Source organism: Acipenser ruthenus, chromosome 12 (assembly GCF_902713425.1).
Source record: "Acipenser ruthenus chromosome 12, fAciRut3.2 maternal haplotype, whole genome shotgun sequence".
Classification (NCBI taxonomy): Eukaryota; Metazoa; Chordata; class Actinopteri; order Acipenseriformes; family Acipenseridae; genus Acipenser; species Acipenser ruthenus.
The window spans coordinates 38,134,110-38,152,522 of NC_081200.1; the positions used below are offsets into that span (position 1 = coordinate 38,134,110).

Here is an 18,413-nt window from a genome sequence, read left to right on the forward strand (position 1 = left end):
TTGTATCCATTCACACACGGTCATTGGATAGATGAATAGCGTATGTTAATTGGAAATAAAAATGCAATCTTTGTTTCCTTATTTCAATTATGTGGCCATTATTAGGATTGATGATCACCGTGCACCATGGTTTTATGTTATTCAAATATCTGTTAAAATCCTGACAGCTCCAGGGGTGCTCCCGAGTGGCGCATCTGGTAAAGACGCTCCGTGTGGAGTGCAGGATGTGCCCTATAGCCTGGACGTCACCGGTTCGAGCCCAGGCTATTCCACTGCCGACCGTGGACGGGAGCGCCCAGGAGGCGGCGCTTGGCCAGTTGTGCCAGGGAGGGAGAAGAGGGATTAGGTCGGCCAGGGTGTCCTCGGCTCACCGCGCACCAGCAACCCGTGGTCTGGCCAGGCACCTGCGGGCTTGCCTGTAAGCTGCGTTGTCCTCCGACGCTGCACCTCTGAGGTGGCTGCATGGTGGGCCTGCAGTGTGTAAAAGAAGCGGTCGGCTGAGCGTGTGTTCTTCTTCGCAGGTCCTGAGTCAGCGAGGGGGTGGTAGCGGTGAGCTAAGCCTAAAAATAATTGGCTATTCCAAATTGGGGAGAAAATGATAAAAACAATTGGCAACTACTAAATTAAAAAAAAAAAAAAATCCTGACAGCTCCATCAATTTATAGCTTAAGCAAAAAATATAAATAAATAAAATATTTGGGGGTTAATCAAAGCACCACACTTTCTAAAAAAGCAATTGTAGAGAAAAAATTATAATTACAAACACTCAAATGAAATGCACACTGTATAATGTAACAATTATGCAGCAATTGTGAGGTGTTTTACATTAAACTGTGCTTAATTTTCTCTTAATTTTTATAACTTAAATACACCATACTAGAGCAAAGGTCTCTGAAAATATCACAAATAGATTTATTTTTCATTCAGCATTTATAGGTTGGTGAAAATCTCTACATTTTATCTGCAATGAACTTCAGATTTGCGCTGTGGAGGGTGTTTATAGGTTGGGGGTTGGGGGAGAAGGGGTAGCAACATTGGGACAATAAAAACACTTGCATGCATACATACATGGCATTTTACAGAGTTACACCAAAAAAGTGTTTATGATAGATTTCCACAAAAGCCACAGATCTCTTTATCCCACAGTCTATTTTTTTTTTTCAAAATTAAAGACATTTCTTTTACAACACTTAAGATATACTAAGAGCAAACAGAAGGTTGTAAAGAAGGTAGAGTACAGGGTATAAACTGCGGTCATCACCCTGCTAATTGTTAACGGAGGAACGATGCAGATTGGAAAAGCTGCTCTTAATTAGCTTCATTTGTCTTTTTTTTTTTTTTTTTTTTTTTTTTAGTTTCCCCCCTGGGTTTTTTTTTTTTTTTTTTTAATTCTCATTTTCTGTACACAGTCTCCCATTAGTCCAGGTTCACGGAGTCCTTAATGTTCCTCCTCAGTCACGTAAACGCAGGAACAGACTCGAGAGAAGGGCAGTCAAGAGTAAAAAAAGGGAAATACAATGGCATGGGGTGCTGGAGGTGGCCAAGACACCGGCCGGAAAGGTGACTCGCTGCAGAACCAGAGTGGGGGCCCACCGGCGACGACGGGCCAGGTCTGAGATGAAGACACGCATCCTGCTGCTTGCTGGCACGGCTCCATTCCTTTTAACAGACCTGGGAAAAATAATTTAAAAAAAGACCAGCTGGTTAAACTGAGACAGAAGACGTTATTAAATTCAGCACTATCCTTTTGTTTACTTACATAGTAACTCTGATCTACTGAAACTACCTCGCCGCAGTAATTGAAATAAATTTCTATACAACACAGTGAGGGAAGCTTGATAACTGTCAACCCCATGCAACATAAACAATGGGATCAGAAATGCTGCAGGGGTGGGTTTGACGTTTGCAAGTTTTTAAATTCTTTCTAGGCACTAACTTCTTCAATAATTGATGTAATCATTTAAATATGTGTCCCTTAAAAGTTAAAATCATTATTATGGAAATGCTGTAACTGTACCCCTCAATAAGTGACACATCATGCATACGAGTAAAAAGAAAAAAACTGGATCTCATTACCTGAGCATTAAACACAAAGAAAAAATGCAGGGTTTTTTTTTTACATTCTTTTTTTCCTTCGTATTCTATAGGTTTTTTTTTATCCTTGCCTCAAATTACTAAAAGCTCAAAGGCTATTAGTAATTGCAAACCCCCACTTTCAGGCTAATTAAAGTGACTGTGGCTCTGTGGTTTAATTCCCCAGAGTTGGAGCTCAGTGTGAAAAAGGTAATTTGTCTGTCCTGAACAAAGAGATTAGGCAGCAGCCAGAGAAACCTACTCAATAAATGAGCGTCAAATGTGTCCTCCACTGTGAAATGTGACATAATAAACAACGAAAGAATAAGACCCTTCACATAGACACAGGTAGGATTTCTCTGCTATAGATCCATCATATTATTACCCATTTGCTGGGTTTACAAGCTTGTTTAAAAACCGTTGAAGCTCTGTAACTGAATCAGATATTCATTTCTTTATAGAACTGGGATGAGTAATGATGATGACTGATGCCAACTCCTTAAAACAAGTTATTTGATTCTCAAATGCTGCATGGACCTCTTTTTTATATCAGGAATTAAGCTACTTAATTGTATCCCACAAAAGCTACTGATTTGTATTATGTTAGGCAGCATAATAAATGATAAATATGAAGGCTTTCAGGATAAAAATGACAGTAATTGATGTTAAACAATTCCATCCCAACAATAATTAAAGCATTGCACCCTATATTTGATTACATTTTAACATTAATTATTCAGCAGTTTGCACTACATTAGATGTTCCCATATAAATAAGCAATGAGATATTTCATATTCACTACACTATAAAGAGAATGGGACACCGGTTTAAAACAGGCACATTTAAAAATGTGATATCATAAAGAAAAGGCTTTCAAACTGAATGTTAAATACTGTTTATATACACACCCTTATACCCAATACCTGTCTAATGAGTGAATTCTAGAATGGAATTCCTGTCATTCTGATCTGAAAGGCAGTCAAGTCTTATTTAAAACTTTAATTGTGTTTTATACACCTGTTAACATTTTCTACATTCCTCCAATACTGGAAATGTGTGTAATTATACAGAACAAGGGCCATCACTAACCCAACAGACTGAAGCTTACAATAGGATCATGTAATTGACTGAAATGCGTTGTAAAAATTGCAAATATTCAAAACTGTATTTATTCCAACTTTCAGATCGTTATTTTCTATAATCCTTAACTGACACAAAAAAAAGATAAAAGAAATGAAGATTGAGATTCTGAATCCTATATTCTGACACACCTAGTTTATACAACTGTAATGCAATTTAGAGCTAAACGCTACTATGTATGATGCCCCCAACAGACATTAATAAAGTTCCTATTGTAAATCTATAAAGAATTACCAAGTGATGTGTGCGTGTTTTGTTTCATTGCAATAGCTCAGTGCTGTGCGATTGCCTCGGTTAATGATGAAAAAGTCAAATATGCAATCAGGAATGATGGAAAAATCTATCGCCAATCTGAAATTAAAATGAATCTTCGGTCAATAAGATTTAATATCCATGCAAGTGGTGCTGTAAAGAGTAAATGAATCAATGTCATCAATACGTAATCAGTATGAAATATGATGTGAAAACAATTACGTGGACTCCATACGTTCTCTCTTTCTGGTCCAGGCTTGCATTTGCAGTCTTTTTCATTTTAATGTTGACAGTAATTGTTACAAATTAGTTTCTGCAGTTACAAAATTGCACTTGTCTTCCTGGCTAAGACCTAAGTATGTTGTAACATTTTTAGTTCCATTTAAGACAGGTAGTGTCTGCAGTTCATAAGCTTTCTAGCTAGAAATAAAATAATCCACCATTAAAACACTAAATACTTGGGTTTGCACGGAGTGAAGATGGCATTTGGGCATTAGGTTTACTTTTGCAATGCTCGATTAAAATTACTTTTATGATTTCCCTAATAAAGAATGAACAACAGAATGACCTTCACTGGACTAAGAAACTCTCTTTAAAATGAGGGTAAACAGAATTGATTTCGAATTGCACTGTGAGGTACAATTCCAATTCTTCTACCAGATAGATCAATCCCCTCATATATTTATAACAAGCATTCTCAACGACAAAAAAAAAAAATAAGACCTGTCAGTTCAGAAAAAAAAAAATCTCTTTACACTGCAGATCGTCCCAGCCTGGGAGAGGCACAGGATCATCCGAGACTAACTTCCAGCAGACTCTTGATACAATGTGAAAATGGATTTAACCCCCGCCGTCACCCAACACTGTTTTGGCTTCCGAGGCCCCGGCACTGTAATGACGCATGCAAATGTACCTTTTGGTCTGGCAGTAGAGGGTTAGTCTGAAGCGAATTCAAGTGGCTGTTAATGACAGCGGTGGGTCTGTCGTGTTCGCAGAACAAACTGCCATTGATGTAGTGGAACCTGTCTCCCGGGACCAGACGATTCCGGCAGGTAGAACATGTGAAACACTGTCCAGAGGAAAACAAAGACACATCAGAACCGGTCCCAGAACACTACAGTGTGTCAAGACACATTCAACACTGCTTTATCAAAAGGACTGCACGTCTGATGCTGCATTAGCAATTCACTTGTAAATAAGCTTCTACAGTTTACATTTCTCACTGTAATAAGTTAACATGTCAACTGGCATAAAAAGATCTCTAGTGAAGAATCTTGCAGTGGATACTTTTTCCCCCTGTAGCTCGAGGTTTATGGTGTTATAGTGTACTGATGCAATCTCATCATCAATAACTAATTAAAAAAAAAAAAAAAAAAAAAAAAACATACGTTTACCTTGAGATGATAGACATTGCCTTGCGCCCTCATAACCAACTCGCTTGCTGGAATAGACTGTCCACACGCACTGCAGGCTCCACTGTTTCCAAATAATCTGAAATAACAATTAAAACAAAACTTGAATTTATTATTGAGTGAAATACTGCATGACAATCGTTCACTTGGGAGGGTCGTTTGTTATACGACATGGGTAATGTGATTGCACAAAAAATTAGAAACACGGTCAGTAGAGCGTAGGGTGACAACAGGATGCCAGGATGGCACAGATAGAACGTGACAAGTCTGATAGTTGCTTACATTTCTTTTGGAGGGACACACGACCATTTCTCTAATTTATTCAGAGAAATTGGGGGTGAACATGTCCAATGAAGCCTATTAAACCTATTATCCTTGTGGAACATCAGTAATTGTGCATTCTTGCATAAAGAAGCACCTGCCAACCAAGAACCTACTTTTAGACACATGGCCCATTGTGGCTGAATCTGACTTGCAATAGCTTTTTATTTTGCAGGATACATGTCAGCAATGCCATGTTCAATAAATAAATATATAATAATTAGTCATGTGATGGACAGCCTATTTACAAAAAAGTGTGTTCTACATACTGAAGGCGTTCCCATGATTTTGTTCAAAACCTGTACATTGCTAAATCATTTGAATCCAAAGCTTTGCATGAAGCAATAACATTATTGCAGTCCAGGATTTGTATTACTTTTTTTTTTTTCTTTAAAGACAATACAGTTGATTGTTGTCTTGTACGATTATAGCACAGAACAAAAAGCAGCTCTCCAATTTAAAATATTGCATTTTACGAAAATACATAGAGTGCACGTCCCCAGGCTCCAACATCGAATTTAAGTATTACCTTTAACATACATTTTGCATCCTAATCATAACCTGAAACATAAGTAATCAGAGAGTTAAGAGGCTCTGATTGTATATCTAAGGAGACATCATGCTTTTGCTATTAGAACCGCCGCAAAACCTCCATCCAAGCACAGTTTCCATTAGAAACACTGCGCTATCCAGGTTGATATATAATGTGCATGGGTTAACCTTTTCAATCATGGTGTCAACACTTTAGATTTGCCTCTGCTCATCTCTTTCATCCTAACCTTCTCTCTCTCCCTCTTGATAATGAAATGCTTGCTCCAGCTTCCCTCTATCTGCCTCTGAGTCCACAATTTAGATTACTTCATCTCTGCTAGCAACAAACTGAATGAAATTTCGATTTGAGCAGAAAGTAATTTACTGGGATCTGGACCCATTTGTCATCATATCTCACTGGGTGTTTGCTCTATCACTGCAGTTTTCCTATGCAATCAAATAAGACCACAACATCTGACATGGAAACGGGGGGGGGGGGCTAAATATACACACGCATTTAAAGCTAGACATTTGTTTCAAGAACGCACCCTGATTATTTTTAAAGCTATTGCAAAGAAGCAATCAATGTTATGCGCTACAAACTAAGCATGATAATTTAGCAAGGTTCAGCGCTCCATTAAGGAGTTGCAACTATAAATACAGCACCAAAAAGAAAAGCCTGTATTTAGAGAAATAAAAAAACAATAGAACTGGTGCAATGTCTCTTATTGATGCATCCATATTATACAGTGCTTTCTGTAGGCCTGTAATGTGCTGGAGTACTTTATAATGACACTGTAATGATGAACATGCTAACCCTGACTCTGCTTAAACAAGAAAGAAAATAATAATATTCTATTCACTTCTGAATACTGCATTTTTTCAACAACAATATAATTCAGGTTCAGCCTGCGATAAATATATGTTACACCTTTAAAAATGTGCTGGGTGCTTGTGCTTCTAAAATAGGCTTGAGTTTTCAGGTCCTGATCTTGCAGAGGAGGCTTGTCATGTTCAAAGTACTAATTTGCTGTCGCCTCTTTATTGAAAATAGCCTCTAAGTTGTTATTAAATGTATCGACACAACGACAGAGAGAGTAGTAAAACTGCCCCCCTAAGATGGCTTTTAATAGGAAGCCCGAGAAACAAATTTTGCTGCAGCATCGATTTGAAGAGTTCAATCAAAACTCCATTTCAAAACTAATTAGTTTGAGATCCACGACACATTGACACGTTGTTGCAGAATTAGAACAGCCACTGAAAGGAGAAAGCTGTGCTTTAGGAGCTAACCTGCAGGTGGAACGGGTTTAAATTGAAACGCTGGGTAGGTTATTTTTAAGGTGGAAGATACCATCAACAAGATTCAGCACTCGTTTTAAAACCATTCAAACATCTAACCCAAATACATTTGTGTGTTTCATCTTAATGCTAGGCAATTGAATATTGCAGATTAACCCCTGAAGCACTTAGCCTAGCTTTAAAAAAAAAAAAAAACTTAACAAAAAGGACATTCATGAACGCTATAATACATATCAGCAGAAAATCAGTTAAAACCTTCCAAGCCTTTCAGTGTAATGGACAGCCTATAAATCTGCTGAACAATATGTAGGTTAATGCACTGTCTCTTACTAAAAAGGACAATTACGTGTGCTCACTGTCGTGCCCCTTTCTTAACTGCGCATGATTTGCACCACCAGACATTAAGTACAGAAGTTTATCTTTGTGATCAGACTTAACCCTTTGTGTTACACAGAATCACAATAAATTGTTTGGTCTGTATTATTAGTACGTGGAGTGGTTTTTTCCTCTCTTCTTTTACACTAAAAACAAAAATTTTACCCCAAAAGACTGAGGCTAAAGTAATAACATCACAGGCTTTAGTGATATATAAAGGTGCACGGGTTAGTTATATTCGGAATATGTTTGAAAACAAGCAAACCCTAAATAAATTGAAATGCATTATCAATGATGTAACCGTTCTCTTTTGCTTGGTCTCTTATTTGCTGTGCATTTTGTTTTTAAAACGCCACGTACCTTACAACACAAGGATACGGATTACTGTGTACAATTTTACTGGGATCAAGTTTAAAGGTTATTCACGTTACCAATGTAGATGCAAAATTACATAAAAGAATGATGTTGCAGTCAGTAGTGGTCACTTCACTCCAGTTTTATATTTATTTATTCCCTACTTTTTCTTTCTGTATGCTTCAAGATCTGATTAGGGGATTGTCCGGGAGAGTATTTGACTTAAAAGGGTTGAGGTGATCAATTAAGTTGCTATCAGCCTCAGACTGGCGGTTTTCCCTTGAACTCTCGCATTGGGGAAGAGATACCCCAGGTCAGCCTAATTAAAGCCTGGGGACTCTTTAATTGCGATGGCAGGATTGGTTTCAGATTCTCATCTTTACATTCTAGGTTGTAGGTCGTTTATATTTCAGATATTAGACTACATCATCAATCACCAGCACTGGGAGGTTCCTTAAATGGGAGTTAAAAAAAACAAACTCAAAAAGAATCTTAAGGTGGCATACAAGTTTCTGAAGGTTAAAAAATAAAAATCACTAACTTTTGAACTTTAAAACACATGTGGGCAATGTCAGTATGTGTGCAGTGCTTTCTTGACAAGGTAAAATATACTTTTCTTTATTATATCAATAATTTCTGCACAGGCTGCAAATTACAGATTTTTTTTTTCTTCTACAACAATCTTCTGCAAATTGTCGTCTACGTTATTATTTTGTTACAAATATGCACGCTGTACGTTTAACAACAGCATTAAATATAGTATAAAAGTAATACACTAATGATGTCTGCAAAATAGTCCATTAGAGATGCTTCTGTACAACAGGAGCCAAAGCACCTTAAAAGCACTAGGAGATATTGATACTTAAGAGGGGGGGCTTTGCATAATGGCAAGTACTGCATTAGAGAAAGCGAGGGAGAGAGAACGGGAGAGAGAGAGAGAGAAGAAAAATCAGCCAAATTACGCTTGGTTAATTCAGAGTAACAGATCTGGCCCCAAGTGAATTGGAGGCCTTGAATTAATTCTGTTATGACAAATCAAGATAAACGTTTCCCCTATATTGCATGCGATTTAATTAATTTTTGAGATCCTGGTTTTTCCTAGCTAATAGTTCACATGCTCATGTGCTGTCATAGTGCTTGAGTAGGCAGGCTTCAAAGTGATATTAAATAACCAACTATTAGATTTACCTAGCACTTTGCATTGGAAAAGTGCCATTTAATTACCTAGCCTATTCAATTAAAGGGACCGCATTTCCTGAATCTTGCAGCCGGCTCATTATTACTTGCAAAATTAACTCCCTTGCTCGGTGCCTCTTACAGTCTGCAAGGAGATTATAATTTAACTAAAAAATCAGTGATAAAATGCCAGTGCACTTTCCAGATGTGATATTTACTGGTTACGTTTCAGGTTCTGTTTCTATGCATGGGTTTGTGTTTCGAGTTATTAAAACGGCACTGGGAGGTTAATAGAAATGCCGTGGTTTCCTACGCAGTTGATTTCTACAGGTGATACAGGATCACAGGACTTTAACTTTGCGGTTTTATTTTGATAACACAATGTGAAAGGCTATACAAAAACACACAGGCCAGACTCTCTCGAAATTACTGAAGTTATAAGCACCAACTGCAGCAGTTTATTCTTGAAATGATAAAGTAATAACACACACTTGCCCCATTTAATAAAAACAAAGCAATGGTTCTTATTACACTCGCTATCCTTGACGTTCCCGAAATAAAATCCTTACATAAGCGCTCACCATTTGTTGATTAATAAAAGGCACTGCTGTGTGATTTACACTACAGTGGCAATTTAATAATCAGTTAAAAACCAGGATACTGTGTCTTTAAAACACGGAGACGACTGGTCCCTGTAATAATCCTCTCCCTCCCTCCCTCCCTCTAAAAAGCCAATTCTGTTAATTAAATGTTTTGTTTGCGATGCAGCTTTCATTCATTTCGGATAGATCTGAGCTGGGGACCAGATCTCATTAGATAAAACCCATCAGGACTAAAAGAAAATGGAGGAGCCACTAATTAAAGCTTTTAATTGTGTGGACTCACTGTCAGGCAGCTTTATCTGGGCTCAGATCTCGCCTCTGAACCTTGTTGAAGTTTCATTCTCCCACCAACTGCACTCTTATTACAAGAGGAAAGGTGTATCCACTTTTCCTCCAAATTCTAATTAGGTTGTCGACCCATTACTGATGAAGCGCCCCACTGACTTAATCTGCTTGGAGAGGTGCACTTGCCCTCTTAAAAGTGCAACCCCTACAATGTGCCCTGATTGCAGGTTGTATGTCAGCTTCACTTGCTGCTGATGGCATATAAAATGCATACCACTTCAAAAATGTATGGCCCCATGTTTAACATTAGCATCCTATGGGTAAAAGGTTAAAAATATACAGATGACATATACGTTTCATAACCAGCAGAATGTAAATGTTAATTATTTCAATGTACCCCTAAGTAGACTAGGAAGGGGAAAGAGGTCATAATTATTATTATTATTATTATTATTATTATTATTATTATTATCTCTTGTTTTTCCAATAGAGTGGTGTTTTTTAAAATTACAGTTAAGAAAAAAACATTTGATTTTCATTTCATTCTACTGCATTCATTATTTCACTATGCAGACTAAATGAAGCTTGCACGGACATATTTTGAAGCCACTTTCTTAAGTGCATGCTGAAATACAGGGCATTCTAATGGAGATATATATATATCATATAGTATATACATTACTTTTGTGTTTTCTTTCTTTGGGGGGGGGGGGGGGGGGGGGGCTTGTCTTATTATTGTTAATTTAGTTTTTCCACACTTAGTGAAATGAGTTATGTCACTTCTTTTTAAAAGTTAGTGTACTCCAGACTCCATTTAGTTGATTGAAGCTGCGCTCAAGTGAATGAAGTTGCATTATCGGAAAAACTAAACGCCCTCTTACTTCATCGTTTTATACTAATGAGGTTGAATCGTATACGGCTCTGAAAATAGAGCAATTTCACCCTTACTATCTTTCTAATACTTGCCAGAAGGGATTAATATTAACCTACACACCCTTCACACATATAAAACCATGGCTGAATGTTTTAAATTAAAAAATGAAAGCAACTTCCACCTCTGCCCTGTCTTTGTGGCGGCAGATCTTCTCATTCTTAATGGTTTTCCCTTCCTGCTAATGGTGTAATGCCAAAAGCTCTGTCCTTCTCTATAAGGGACTTGCATTTAAATGATAACGCTGACTGATATAAAAAGCATACAGTATCTAGAAAGAAAACCCATTTCTAAAATGCAAAATGCTACACTAATGAGTTTGGGAGGTTAGCTTGCCCTGGCATTATGACCATAAACTCAGTGGTAGCTTATTTTTCCAATCTCAATCTTTTTTGTTTGTATGTGCACGTGTGTGTGTGTGTGTGGCAACTGTTCCAGGACTTCTGAAAGTTTTTAATTCAATGCACCTAATTTGCACTCACAAGCCAACAAGCCATTCTTCACTTTTTTGACATCAGATTATGTGGTAATTAAACTGCAAGATAAACGGTCTGGAACCAGCATCCCCTCCGACACACACACACACACACACACACCCCCCACTCCCTCAAGTTATCACAGCTGCTTCAGTCTCCTTTCTTGAGGTGTACATGAAAATACATAGACACCAACTGCTGTGGGCTTCATACAAAACTTTGAAAAATATTCAAAAATATGACCCTGGAATGACCCTTTAAGTAGTTCAATGCACAAAGACTTTGCAGCTGCTTCCTATCACAGATTATCACTAAAGGATAAAGAGTGCCTCTCATCTACAATGGACCATGAGCCTTACTTTAAAAGGATACAAATCTACAGCACCGAGTGGATACTTCACCGTACCACCAGCTATCCCATATTAGACTGTTCAGTTTTCTTTGATTGGATGCATATGTAGATCTAGCATAGGAGGTATAAAACTACAGCTTGAGTTATTCATTTTAGTTATTTCCATAAAGGTTATTTTGTATTTCATTTAGCAAAGGGAAAGGTTACAGTTTACAGCCTCCTCAAGTTACAGGCATAGCATCTTATTCTCAAATAAAACATGCTACTGTATGACGTGAACAAAAAAAAAAAGTTTTTTTTTTATTATTTCATTTACCTGATGTAGTCGTTTCTACAAAGGATCATGCCGCTTTTGGTGTAGCAGGATGTGCCAATCTCTCCCAGCTGTGCCTGGCAGCAGGAGCATTTGAGACAGCGGCTGTGCCAGTAGCTGTCCATGGCGTAGAGGAGAAAGCGGTCTGCGATCTTGCCCCCGCAGCCTGCGCACCTTTTCCAAGAGAGGGACCCCGCACCCACTGGGGGAGGCTGGGAACTGCTGCCTGGGTTCACCATGGTCTCTGTACAAGAAGAACAAGGAACATGTATTATCTGAAGTCAGCCTTGTTACAGTAGTGCAGACATCACAGAAATATCTCCCCCAGAAGCAAGCTGTCAATCAACCCTATATTGTATGCTTGATCATAACTTTGGAGTTGCCACCAACCTGAATTAATTAATTATATAAACAGGTAGGTGGTACCTTTTTTTTTTTTTTAACATGTTTTAAAATGCACAATAAGATCATTGAATAGCACCCTTAAGAGCCAGTCAAAACTATTCTACAAACATAGGGTTAGGTTTGTTGTTTTGCTGGCCAGCCCAACTGAGGCATGTTGTATTACTTAGTAAATCATAAAGCTGCAAGTATTCAGAGAACTAAAAAAAAAACCAACAGTTACATGAATATGAAAGAGCACTCAACTGTATTGTAAGATCACCTGACTGCAAACGGCACCTCATAACCATCTGGCAAATGCAAAGCTTTTTTTTTTCTGGTGTCTTTATAGTTTTCAGGAAGCTGTTGAACCTGTTATGGAACTGGAAACAACTTTAAATGGCGTAGCTTCAACATAATGTTTTCACCACTCAACAGTCTTTTCGGTTCCCATGGCTTTAAGAGGCTTGTTTAACCTGTTACACAAACACATTTAGACCAATTTTTCCTCTCTAATCTGTCCTTGATCGCTCATCTAAATGCTGCTGTTGCCTCCCGGTCCCTCCAAGATTAATGCTGTTTTACTGATAACACTCTGGGTGATGGAACAATTAAAGAGGCATTGGCTTTTGTTGGTCAGCCGAAATTGCCTTTAAATTGATTTTTTTTTATTTGAACCCTGCTATTCCTCGAGCTCCTTTATGTTCATTCTTCAGTAAAATAAAATTTAAAAAAAAGGTGAGCAGCTTATTACAAAAAGCAGATTGCAAGAACACAAGAATGGCTGCTAATTGAAAAGCCATAAAGTTGTACATACCAAAGCACAAGTTGTAAATCTAATAACGTGTACACATATTACAATTCTTTACGGGTTTTAAAGCATGCGCTGTTTAATGTCCATTTTGCGTTAAAGTTATCTGATCCAGTCATGAGTTCACATGTGGTATCATATTTTCAGTAATAGACCCAATAACCTCCGATCTCAATGTCAGCGATGCCCTGCCACATACATTCTGGCTTTATTATTGTACCTAAGAAGCAAATGACGGACTTAATTGTATTGTGCATTATAAGACCCCAGAAGTATAGAATATACTTCAGAATTGCAAACCCACTAGCTGGTATTTTTAATGGGCACTCTGCATGTCAATCTCCTGATGATTTATTTATTTTTATTTTTTTTTCAATTTTTAATCGTTTTCAATTTTCTGCAGACGGACTTCAACACGGGTTACCCAAATCTTTCTTGAAAGGTAATTAGAGGGCAAAAGGGAAAAAAGAAACGTTACACTGAGAAAAGCAGTCAGTAACCCCATTAGCAGAGGCTCTTAAGGGCAAGCAGCAATACCTCAGTGCTGATTAAATCTAAAGAGATGAATTAAAAGGACCGGCCAGAAAGTGAGTCCCTAGACAACTAAGAACGGGCCCTCGTCAAGTTTCATTCGGAGTGAAAGAAAAAAAAGAAAAGGCTTTTAACTTAAAATGGGCTTTCTCTAGTAATTACACGGCCAGGCAATTACGTGCTGAGATGGAGTCAGTGAAATAGAAAACAGATCAGGCAGCTGGAGGCAAAATAGTCCCCATTTTAATTTTTTTTTTTTTTTTTTTTTTAAATGGAGATCAACTAATAGATAGTAAGAATGTAATCGAAACAGCAGAATATAGAACGTTCCAACGTCGAGTGTGATAGAGAGACCAACTTGCGTTTATTAAATAAAAATGCATGACGAAGTCGTCCCTTTTTGGAGAGTGAAGCGGCACAGCATTGACCACGGACGTACAGTACCTGATTTAAAAAAAAAAAAAAAAAAAAAAAACAGCCACATTTCCTCCAATATCTTGTCTATTTGGCTCTTTGTGGGCACTATAGAGTCCACTATGCTATACGGAATTTAAAGCCAGAGTACAAATGTATACTGTATTTGTTTACATCTTAAAAGCAATAGCACACACATTCTCTCTCTCTCTATATATATATATATAATATGCACAACTGACTTGATTATTGGATTAGTATAACGTCTTCAAAGTGTTGATTTCATCTCATTAACAAAAGAGACCTACCTGTTTTGCCTCGTTGAAACGTAATGGTTGAATGATGTGAGGACTGCGTTGAAAATGTAAGGTGATCTTTAAAAGATTTAAGAATATAACTAATTATCTTGGTATAATAATAATAATAATAATAATAATAATAATAATAATAATAATAATAATAATAATAATAGCAGAGTACCAGCAGAGGCTGTATTGGTTTTACAGACAAATGTCAATCTCCAGAGGTCCCAGCGCTATAAGCACCGCGGAGTTCAAGTCCTCTCGTGTATTTCTCTCACTGGGCAATAGCAATGTTCAGCCAGGCTAATGGAGTTTTCAGATTGTATTTCCACTGGCTCCGTTCTTTTTATATTTCATCAGCAAACAAGGGAAGTCCTTGACAAATGCGTTATCAATACGCAATACTTTCGTTCCAAATACCGAAGTCGTTCTTGTTTTTATTTCCTCGTGAAGCTCGTTTGGAGAAGAAAAAAAAATCAATTGCTCCACGATCTTGTGTTGTTTCAGCTTAATCTGCTCTCTCGCTCTCACCCGCTCTACATGCGTTTGTGACAGGAAGAAAATTCCAAGCACACCTCTTCTGAGAGAATGACGTAAATATATTAACAGCCAATCGCCACGCAGCCCATTCAGGCGGAATAATAAAACCACCCAATCAGAAGAATGTGACAATGTCTTGGCACACCGAGTAAAGGAGGAAGAAAATTGATGCTCATTACTGTCCAGGCTTGCTTTTTATCGGCTGTGCACTCAGCTTCTTCATACACGACAAACTTATCATTAGGTTTGTGAAACAAATACAACCACTCCAGTACCTATTGTTAAGAGTACCTGGGACACCCAAACCAAATATGTACGTTTATTGTTAGTGTGGTGGGGTTTTTTTTCTATTATTATTAAATGCCAATGCATTTTAGTTTACATTATTTCAATAATTATTCTAAACAGGTTGCTACAAACAATGCTACAAAAATACACAAGCCGATAACTGCACTATATAGACTACTAGTAGTGGAGCTCATGTTTATACATTTACAGATATAATCTATTATGTTGCAGAACAGTGTCTGCAAATAATTAATATAGAGCGTGCTCATGCAACTTGCACTGCTGAGTAATGAGAATTGAAATAACATGTCCAGAATCGGTTACCAGTGTAACACATAATTAATTATACAATGTAGCGCATGCTCTCGTCTTTGTTTGCAACTTTGTGTCAACCTGAAATGTATTCTTATATATATATATATATATATATATATATATATATATATATATATATATATATATATATATATATATATATATATATAATTGTTGTTGTTTTTAAGTTCTGGCTCTTGAGGTAGGTTTGTGTCTTGTCTTCTGCATTGCCTGCATTGTTGAATTAATGTCAGACACAGCCACTTAATATACATTATTTTGAAATTACAGTAGAATGATGAAAGTTGGATACGCTCTAAATTGCTTCACAATAGCACCACCATCTGGTCATATTGAGCATTGCCACTTTTTATATATCCTTATGCTGGGAGGATTCTGGTGACTGGAGTAGCCTATAGGATAAGTAGGCTACCTGCACAGATAGATATTCTTTTGTGCACGTAGTGTACAACATATATTATTGTGTATGTGATACTAGCAACACATACTAATATAATTCAATTCAAATGCAATACACACACACACACACACACACACACACACATATATATGGTGTTGCAGTTTTATCCTATGAAAATAGAATTATTAAAGAGATACATAATGCTGTTGACATGCCGTGTGTTTATTATTATTATTATTATTATTATTATTATTATTATTATTATTATTATTATTATTATTATTAGACTTTACAATATTAATACGCGAGTCTATATTTAATAAATCTGGCAACATTTTTGAAAGTTAACTATTTTTTCTTGATTATGACAGAAATTGTTACAAATGATGTTATTTTCATTCATGTTTTGTTTTTCCTTATTAGCATAAACATCTGTTGTGGTAAGAGAGGGATAAACCATTTAAAGCTCCATAGAAAATGTATTGTTTCCGTTTAGTCGATATCCGCGCAGACCGCTTACAGGCACGTTATTAGATTTAATTCTCATGGTATCCCAAAGATGCCAGTCCTTAAAGATGTTATTTTAAATTGTATATTGTGTTTGCTTGATCCGCGTACGTTTGAATGAAATATAAAAAGGGCGCCGCTTTTTTATAGCAGTGGGATTATAATTGATTACCAATATTGGAATAGTGATTTATTGAGTGTGAAAAAACGCATCAGGCATGATGGAAACTGTGTCTCAAAACCACATAAACGATGCTGCATATTATATTCTAGAGAGGGGAGGGGAGGTCTTTTTTTTATAATTTAGCGGTAAACGAATTATACGATTTACAATTACATATAATGTCGTGTGTGGGTGTTAGGGTGTGTAGGTCTTTATGCCTTTTTTTTTTCGTGCAAGCAAATGAAACTTAATAAAGACAGACCTTTAGACCTTGCAAAGTAACCTTCACAGTTGCCTGTTGCTAGGTTTTGTAACATAAACAGTTTTATTTTCCTGTCACAAAAAAATGAGACCTTGATACATCTGACTCATGAACATTCCACACCTATTATTATTATTATTATTATTATTATTATTATTATTATTATTATTATTATTATTATTGAAAAAATATACAATATACACCCTGTAAAAAGTATACGTTTTGTATCAATAACTTACAACTTTAAACTTTTCAGTGTTTAACCATTTTCTAAAAGCTGTCAGCCATTGAGTTGCTAGAGAAGGTGTTAATGTACTTCAGGCTTGGTATTACTCTATTGTATATGCAGTATCAGTAGGCCTACATGAGTAAGCATTCAAATCAGAAAGCTTAATGTATGTTGTTTGTATTTACAAACCTGACCTTTTTAAAACAAAAATGACACCCCAGGATATCTACATATCTCGTTTATACAAAGGTCCTGGGGGACAGCCTCACAGCAAGCACATCCACTCCTTGCATTAAAACATTCAATCACACCTCAAACACGTTGTAAATTAGTGTACGTTCCATTGTGAGTGATTCAAAATCTCCACAAATATGCAGATTTCAATTGAGAGCATCCTAACAATTACACAAAATAAGCCATACAGAAATGTAACTCATTAATTCTCAAACTGAACGCAGTAGGGATTCAAGGAAATGCATGCACATGGATTAGGGAGTGGTTAACATGTTGAAAACAGAAAGTACTGATTAGAGGAGAGTCCTCAAATGGAGCGAGGTAACCAGTGGAGTACCACAGGGATCAGTATTAGGTCCTCTGCTCTTCCTAATCTACATTAATGACTTAGATTCTGGTATAGTAAGCAAACTTGTTACATTTGCAAACGACACAAAAATAGGAGGAGTGGCAAACACCGTTGCAGCAGCAAAGGTCATTCAAAATGATCTAGACAGCATTCAGAACTAGAGAAAAGTGTAAAGTATTGCATGCGGGCAAAAAAAATGCCCATTATAAATACCATATGGGAGATACTGAAATTGAAGAAAGAATCTATGAAAAAGATCTAGGAGTTTATGTTGACTCAGAAATGTCTGCATCTAGACAATGTGGGGAAGCTATAAAAAAGGCCAACAAGATGCTCGGATATATTGTGAGAAGTGTTGAATTTAAATCAATGGAAGTAATGTTAAAACTTTACAATGCATTAGTAAGACCTCACCTAGAATATTGTGTTCAGTTCTGGTCACCTCGTTACAAAAAGGATATTTCTGCTCTAGAAAGAGTGCAAAGAAGAGCAACCAGAATTATCCCGGGTTTAAAAGGCATGTCGTATGCAGAAAGGCTAAAAGAATTGAATCTATTCAGTCTTGAACAAAGAAGACTACGCGGCGATCTGATTCAAGCATTCAGAATTCTAAAAGGTATTGACAATGTCGACCCAGGGGACTTTTTCAACCTGAAAAAAGAAACAAGGACCACGGGTCACAAGTGGAGATTAGATAAAGGGGCATTCAGAACAGAAAATAGGAGGCACTTTTTTACACAGAGAATTGTGGGAGTCTGGAACCAACTCCCCAGT

The 18,413-nt window shown here is 37.0% G+C and overlaps 1 protein-coding gene across 4 annotated transcripts; it reads right to left on the reverse strand.

The window, feature by feature from the left end:
* Nucleotides 1-888: 888 nt before the first annotated feature.
* Nucleotides 889-14,893, reverse strand: LOC117417327 (LIM domain transcription factor LMO4). 4 transcript variants are annotated; one of them, XM_034029393.3, is made up of 7 exons: nt 14,510-14,893; nt 14,338-14,403; nt 12,541-12,656; nt 11,896-12,136; nt 4,860-4,956; nt 4,379-4,534; nt 889-1,671 (listed from the first exon to the last, which is right to left on the reverse strand). In XM_034029393.3, exons 4-7 carry the CDS (start codon nt 12,129-12,131, stop codon nt 1,663-1,665), a joined length of 498 nt encoding a protein of 165 aa, XP_033885284.1. In that variant the 5' UTR covers nt 12,132-12,136; nt 12,541-12,656; nt 14,338-14,403; nt 14,510-14,893; the 3' UTR covers nt 889-1,662. The 4 variants fall into 4 exon arrangements, with proteins under 4 accessions (XP_033885284.1, XP_033885281.1, XP_033885285.1 ...); XM_034029390.3 differs by lacking the exon at nt 12,541-12,656; XM_034029394.3 differs by lacking the exons at nt 12,541-12,656; nt 14,338-14,403.
* Nucleotides 14,894-18,413: the final 3,520 nt, after the last annotated feature.

Bases quoted from the DNA above. Each gene is read 5' to 3' on its own strand.
- LOC117417327 (XM_034029394.3), bottom strand. From the start codon at position 12,131: ATGGTGAACCCAGGCAGCAGTTCCCAGCCTCCCCCAGTGGGTGCGGGG. The intron at 4,957-11,895 runs GTAAATGAAATA...TTGTTATTTCAG, and splicing joins TGTAGAAACGACTACATCAG to ATTATTTGGAAACAGTGGAG. The intron at 4,535-4,859 runs GTAAACGTATGT...TCCTCTGGACAG, and splicing joins GCAATGTCTATCATCTCAAG to TGTTTCACATGTTCTACCTG.